This window comes from Nothoprocta perdicaria, unplaced genomic scaffold, assembly GCF_003342845.1.
Source record: "Nothoprocta perdicaria isolate Ctin4 unplaced genomic scaffold, notPer1 scaffold_153, whole genome shotgun sequence".
In the NCBI taxonomy this organism is placed as follows: Eukaryota; Metazoa; Chordata; class Aves; order Tinamiformes; family Tinamidae; genus Nothoprocta; species Nothoprocta perdicaria.
In genome coordinates this window covers 897507-905076 of record NW_020454683.1, presented here as the reverse complement: position 1 = coordinate 905076, position 7570 = coordinate 897507, and the positions used below count along the sequence as shown (strand labels likewise).

Sequence of the window (7570 nt, the reverse complement as noted above, 5' to 3'; positions counted from 1 at the left end):
GTGGAGCTGCTTTCCAGCAGGTCGACCCCTAATCTGTACTGATGCCTGGGGTTATTCCTCCCCAGGTGCAGGACCCTGCACTTGTCCTTATTGAACCTCATGAGGTTCCTCTCTGCCCAATTCTCCAGTCTGTCCAGGTCCCTCTGGATGGCCGCGCAGCCCTCTGGAGTGTTGGCCACTCCACCCAGCTTGGTGTCATCTGCAAACTTGCTCAGGGTGCACTCTGTGCCCTCCTCCAAGTCATTGATGAACAAGTTCAACAGCACTGGGCCCAGTACTGACCCCTGGGGGACACCACTGGCCACAGGCCTCCAACTGGACTCGGCCCCATTTATSACCACCCTCTGAGCTCTGCCATCCAGCCAGCCCTCAATCCACCTCACTGTCCATCTGTCCAATCCACACTTCCGGAGCTTTCCTTTGAGGATATTATGGGAGATGATGTCGAAAGCCTTGCTAAAGGCCACCTCACTGTCCATCTGTCCATCTCCCATAGGTGATGGAAGACACCCACAGGTGTCTACCTCCCATAGGACAACATCCACGTCTCTCCCATCATCCAGCCAGTCATCCCATCATAGAAGGCTATCAAGCTCGTCAAACCTTGTTTCCCCTTGGTGAATCCATGYTGACTACTCCTGATCACCTCTTTCTCCTTCACATGCCTAGATATCTTCTCTGGGATGAGGTGCTCCATCATCTTTCCAGGGACGGAGGTGAGGCTGACCAGCCTGTAGTTTCCCTGCTCCTCCTTCTTGCCCTTTTTGAAGACTGGAGTGATTTTTTYGGCTTTCTCTGGCATCTCCCCCACTCTCTACGACCTCTCAAAGATGATGGAGAGCAACTGAGCAACAAATATTGATTACGCAGTAACCCTCCCACAGGGGCAAGTGACATTAATCAAAGGAAGGCTTAATAAACTATCTTATATCAGAGTTACGATTTAGTTATTTAAAATTTCAGTGAAGACAGCTGTAGTTGAACTGTTACAGGATCTAATCCAGATAGATCAGCTGGCAAAAGCATGAAATAATCCACTGTCATTTACAGCAGATATGCCAATTTATTAATTTTCAAGTTCACCTAAATTCTGAGTACATCAGCTTTGGCTATGGAATGATCCACAGAATTTCACTTAATGAATGCAGGATTTTAATTTGATACATGSAGGTTATACTTAGAAGTGCATACTTGAATATTCTTTCTTCTACATGAAAAAGAATTTTTATTTATTTAAATAAAGGCTCAGGATGAAAAGCTAGGAGAGCTGGACCTAATGAGAAAAACATTTCAGACTGCACTGTCTCATTTAATACTACATCACTCACCAATAAGCCCAGTGAATAACTGTAAACTTATGAAGAAACTAAACTCTGAAGGTTGCTACATGGTCCTTCTCCCTTCAAGTAAACTGAGAACTTCAGTTCTCCATGGGTAGAATGAATTACTTCATCTCCATATGAAAAGAGTAGAAAGTCTAGCAATTTCATTACATGTTGTACGTATTACAGGAGCACAGGGATCCCTCAGGAGGTTTTAAACAAACACAGAAAAACTCAGAGTCTTTAGGCCTTATCTTATATTGCTTTGGGCTCTCTTATTCTTATCTATATGTATATCAAATTATAAGACTTACATTTCTGTGAAGGCAATTTCTTCATGTGCCTAAAGGGGAAGATAGGCATCTAGTGAAGCTAACAGATGTATTTTGTGTCTTCCATTGCGACAATCCTGTTAAAAATGCCTCTATAAAGGACCTAACTCATATGTTTCTCTCAGAGGCCTATTTCCTTTTCCTTTTATGTTTTAACCTGTTTTCAGGCTTGTCCGTCTTGCTGGAAGTGTCCTTCTAGTGTCCTTCTGTTCTATCTTCTTTTTGAAGATAATTGTATATCTTTTATTCTTGTCTGCATCTTCTGTACATCATCCTCCTTACCCCTTCAGAACCAAACCTGGGTGTCTTATCATCTCTTTCTTCACTGTACTTCCTTGCTCATTCACTTACTTTATTTTCTACAGTCTCAAAGTCCCTCAAATGGSTCTGTTGTATTGTCAATCTTTTCCACAGTGTTACAGCTGAATTTCTTTTTCTCTTGTCTGATTACTCCAGTAGTCTTTTAGGACTTAATTTCAGAAGACCTGTATTGTCTTTTTCTCTCCTTTTCCATTCTATTTTCTACTCTCCCTACACATTTCTTTTCAATTTTCATTCTGGATATTCTCTTCCATAAACTCTACCCATGTGATATTAAACCCAAAAGCCACTCAAGGAAGATAAATGTTCTACACCTATAACCAGTTAGATTTTTGTCCCCTTCTCCTTTGGTTTGATTGATCCCTCAATAACCACTAGTGTCTTATTTTCTAAGCATCTGGCTTACAGATAAAAAAAAAAAAGGATTAACCACTGCAGGCTCTCTTATAAAAGTTCTATTTTGTTTTGCTCGTCTTTAATAAAATTCTTGGCTCATTAATTTTTTCTTTTCAAGCCTTTTGCCTCTGTCAGAGACAATATTATGTAATCAAATATATCAAATATCAGTTAGAGAAGATTATATTGCTTAATATCATGTGTGAGGATGCTTGCCTCACACCAATCAAAAATGAACTCTGAAAGTCTGATCAGAGAGCACAAAATATGCAGTCACACGAAAGTCATCCAGGAAAGACAGACACTTGCTTCCATTAGTAACAGATGAGAAATTTCTTCCTTGCTCAGGACCTGTCCCATGCAAACTTCTGCTTTTGCCTGAGTGCTGAGCAGAGACAACATAATAAAGGCAACAAATTCCCTCAGATAAAACTATTATTCCAGTGAACAAATGTAGATCTATCTTTTGATGCAGAAATCATTTTTATATGTGACCTAAAGTTTCCTTAATTTCTAAAAAAATTATCATAGGCCTTAATTCTAGGTTTCTGCAGAGAAGTGAATTGGACTCACAATGAAAAGCAAGCGAAGTGAAAGGTTTGCTGAATCACCTCTAGGATCATAATATATTGTACTGCCAATCTTATTTAATATCATATTTTCAATAGAAATCTTTGAGAAAATGAGCCTTTGGCAGTCTTGTTCTTAAAGGGCTCAGGCCTGTATCTCTTTCAATAGAAAAACTTTTTTTTTTTTTCTTAATGGAAAGTTGAAATATTTTTGTCATCAATTTTCACATTGCCATGAATTTAGCTGTAATAAACTGTTTCATTGTTCCTTTAAATTGGGCTTATTCTTGAGAAAAGCTTTCTATAAATTAATTTTGAATTGCATTATCATATCTTATTATACTTATTATACTTTTTTTCCCTCGGATATAAGTTTAAGAAAGTATTTAGATGCATTGAATTTCATTTACAAAAGCAGTCTTGTGTACAGACATATGYAGAAATCTAAGTAACAAAGCTATAATGGATATTCCATTATATTCTGGAGGAATTCTCTAAAAGCATAGGGAAAAAGCTCATTTTAATAATTCTATTCAGATTATTTCCAAACTTGATATTTTAAAAGAAATGTTGGAAAATATATTCATATATTACTGATTGTTCTTTTTCCTGTTTTATGTGACAAAATATCAGAAGATTACTTATTAGAATTCAGTGTTCAAATTTTGCTAAGATAACTGTTGCAACTCCAGGAAAAGATAAATAATTCCAACAGGAAAATTATATTAAGGTTTTGCATTTCTTACCACTCATTTTTATAGAGCTTTCTGATAAAGAACAAAATTGTTTAATTGTAAAAACATCACCCTAAGTATCCAAATTTGTCTACTAAGATAAGGAGATCAAATGGAAATTGTAAAGATGTCTAATTTGCACTGGCAATTTTTATATTTTAAAATAAAATTTTTATATAGTGATGTGGGTATTTGATAATGTTGATCCAAACAGTAGAATACAAACAAATAACTGGAACTCCTTTTAACAGAAATAACATTTGCTCTATAATTATTGTGAATGAATAGGTTTGCTCTGCTACACTAAAGCTCTAAAATTACAAATTGCTAATAWGAAATAACAATATTTTCCAGCTTCAAAAGAATTATTGTCATTCTYGTATCATACTTTTGTAACAATAGTCTAAAATTCTTCCACATAGTATATGTCTTTCAAAAGTACAGCTGTTTATAATATTGCGGAGGRTATTTGCCTACCTTTCCTTGTGTGTATAGAAATTTCCATACACTGGTGTCTGTCAATACAGAAAAATTTCTTTTAAAATTTCTTTTACAAATTAGTCATTTCCTAGAAAATGCTCTCAGGATTTATATCAAGTTGAGTACACAACAGTTATCAAGAAATAACTTGCATCTATGTTTCTGACTCACATTGAATGTAATAGCCATGACAGTAAATGTATATCTTTCTATGCTAATGGAATAAAAAAGAAAATAACAGAAAAAAAAATTGCATTTTATGCACTTTTGGTATCCATTAACCAGAAAACATACATTCATAAATGCATTTGTGTAATGTTTGTTATTGCTGTCAGATTAATTCATGAAGAAAAAAAAAAAAAAAGCATGAACTTCACACACCATCAGCCTTCCTTTGCTCAWTTTTGGCCAGCTCAGCTTTCAGCTAAGGGTAGAGGTTTCTTAAWGAAACACGGAGTTTCTTTACAAGAGACTTTTTTGTTAGTGCTGATTGATAGGCTTGATTTCTCCTTCTAAATTTTTGTTGCTTTGTGGGCAAGCTTTCTCCATTTAGTTTGGCCAGCAAGTCTTTCTTTATAAAACAGCATTGATGACACTTACTACTTCTGTAAAGGATTTGAAATCTCTGACTGAAATTGCATGCTATAATAGGGCATATTATGTAAAAATAGCTATATGTAGATATAACATACAAGTCAATTTTCTTTTTGTTGAAATATGTTGAACTGACCTCCTTCAGCTGAGCAGATGACCACAATAGGGCTGAATGGACCATCTCCTTTGTTATTGTAAACACCAACTTTCACCTCAAAGGGGGTCAGAGGTGGCACACTTTCATCTCTGTAGATGAACTTTGAGGCATCTGAAGATGTCACCATTTTCTCCTTCCAACCTCGTGTCCCATTAGGTCTGAAAGCCACAATATATCCAAATCCTTCTCCATTTTGAAACTCTTCTGACACTGGCTAAAATAGAAAGTTCAAATAATGATCACATGTAGTCTTACTTATTTAGAAAGCAATCACTCAGTGACAGAATAAAAGCTAGGTGATCTCTTCCAGTAGCATTATAGGATTTTGTTTATCATGCTTGGTAAAACAAAGAGACAGCTGTTTCTGAATAGGAATCTGGAAGAGCATTTCTGCAGCTTGTCCTCATGGTTAGGTCACTGTCCCAGGAATGAATAATCTCTTGGTCTCTAGAGACATTGTTTCTATTGTTCCCATATCTTGATTAATGCTTTAATCAGGGACTATTAGTTGAATAGCTACTTCTAACGAATGGCCTTGTTAAAAATATACAGCAACATCCTGTTAAGGTCTCAGTCCAAAAAATATGTCAATGACATTGACTACAATGGGATCCAATGGGGATTTTGGTTCTACACTGTTTCTGCATCCAAATGGGCTGTCAAGCACTAATGATTTATGTCAAAGGTTCATCTCAAGGCTTAGAGATATAATGTAATAAAACTAACTACTCTAACTACCAAATCAAAAGTCTTGGGGGAAAAAATCCATCTCATTCACCTTGCTTATATCAGAAGAACTGTGAAATTACCCACTTTAACTAGGACATAGATGTTGCTAATAGACAGTCAGCAAAGACACTTAGGTGTTGAGAAATTAAGCACTGCAGCAATCTTATATGTTCAGTTCAAGGAATGGAATTATTCATACCAATTTGCTGCCTACATTTCCAAAAATGTCAATGGACTGGGTTAGGTATTGGGTTAAGTTTAATATCTGTCAGCATATAAAAATAGCACACAGCAAAATGTTTCAATACCATCTCTTAAAGAGTTTCTTGGATCTGTAGATAATGAGGATGTGAGCTGGAGTTCAGCTATGGAGAATGTAGAGCTATCTGTCCCTCCACAACATGAGTTTCATCACTAGGCATCTCACTATAGCAAGGGAGGTTGTTTTCTATCTGGCATCCTAAGGCTGCACACTGTGTATCCAATTCAGAAAATTTCATGGTTCCAAAGGCAGAAGACACAAAAAGAGGAGACAGTCTTTGTACCCCAGTGATTCAGGTTGGAATGGAAAAGCCTTCCTACTCTTTACAACACTTATGGATTTTTCAGTAGGCAGTCACCATCAAAAAGGCAAGAAATATATGAGAAATAGGAGAATCTTGAGATTTCATTGTAAACCTGAAATACATGATCTTTGAATTGATTTTAAATTATTAAAGTTTTGTTTGAATTGGCCAGCTGTAGCTCTGCCGGTTAGGTTTTTTTTTTTTTTTTTCCTGAATTATTCCCAGACACCCACATGGTTCTCAGTATCTGTTCAGTCTTCTAAGTACTTTGTTGAATTCCAGTTCCCTATGTAAATCCAGTTTAGACTTTTAAAACCTTCAAAATGAGAGATTCACTTGTGCTAGAGTTGGACTAACTTGCAGTGTAGTTGTGTCTTATAGAAATGCAGTGACTTTACCAGAGAGAGCAGCAGTGAAGTGAACACAGTAGTCTGCAATGAGTTTCTCGTAACACTCACAGTGTATTATTCAATATTCCAATATTAGTTCTTCAGCAGAAAATTCAACACTTATTTCCAATTGTACATCTTTTCGTGTGTTTTGGTTTATTTTTTACCTTTATGTATCATTTTTGGAAGAGATACAGTGATTAGAATTAGGTAAAAAAGGTAGAAATCTTTCAGATATTTGAAACAACATAAATATGCCCACTTCATTTATATGATTGACACAGACGAAATATATTGGTTTTGTTATCTTAATTTTATTAACAACTTTTTCCAGCTTAAGTGGTATATGAAACAATACAGTATGATGAAAATAACCTCAGGAAGAATTAGATGTTGATGGAAAAAGTAAGTTAATTAAAAGCAGAGGAAAGAAGCAACATCTTGTACATTATTGGTAGTTGCCTTCTTTAGCTTAAGGTGACGAAGCCAAAGTATACTAAATAAATATATWTTCCAGCAATTAATAAATCTTAACTGTTTGCTGTATATCTATTGCAGAATTAGTCACACCGAATGTGTATTGTTCCTTTTTTATCTCTGGTTTCATTTGGAAGGAGACTTTTTGTTTTTGTTTGTGATTAAATGCTGTCTTCTTAAATGATTAAGTGGCGCTGATATTCAAGCGCCACTTCCTCCAAGCTCAGGATCGGTGTATTCCCACAAAAAAGAAGTCGAGTAAGAGGGGCAGGAGACCTGTATGGATGGGTAAGGAATTGCTGGGCAAAGTGAGTGAGAAAAAAAGAGTGTACAGCTTGTGGAAGAAGGGACAGGCCACGTGGGAGGAATACAGGCGCATTGTCAGAGAATGCAGATGCGAGACGAGGAAGGCCAAAGTCCGGGTGGAATTAGAGTTGGCGAGGCAAGTCAGAGACAACAGGAAGGGTTTCTATAAGTATGTCAATAGCAAGAGGAAGACGAGGG

At 36.4% G+C, this 7570-nt stretch overlaps 1 protein-coding gene across 1 annotated transcript in view; it reads right to left on the bottom strand.

Annotated features, from left to right (window-relative positions):
* CNTN5 (contactin 5) overlaps nucleotides 1-7570 on the bottom strand; it is a 615891-nt gene that overhangs the window by 20597 nt on the left and 587724 nt on the right. The window contains exon 19 of the mRNA XM_026034957.1: nucleotides 4885-5119. Within this exon, the coding sequence (XP_025890742.1) occupies nucleotides 4885-5119 (235 nt within the window). The remainder of the gene's footprint in view (nucleotides 1-4884; nucleotides 5120-7570) is intronic.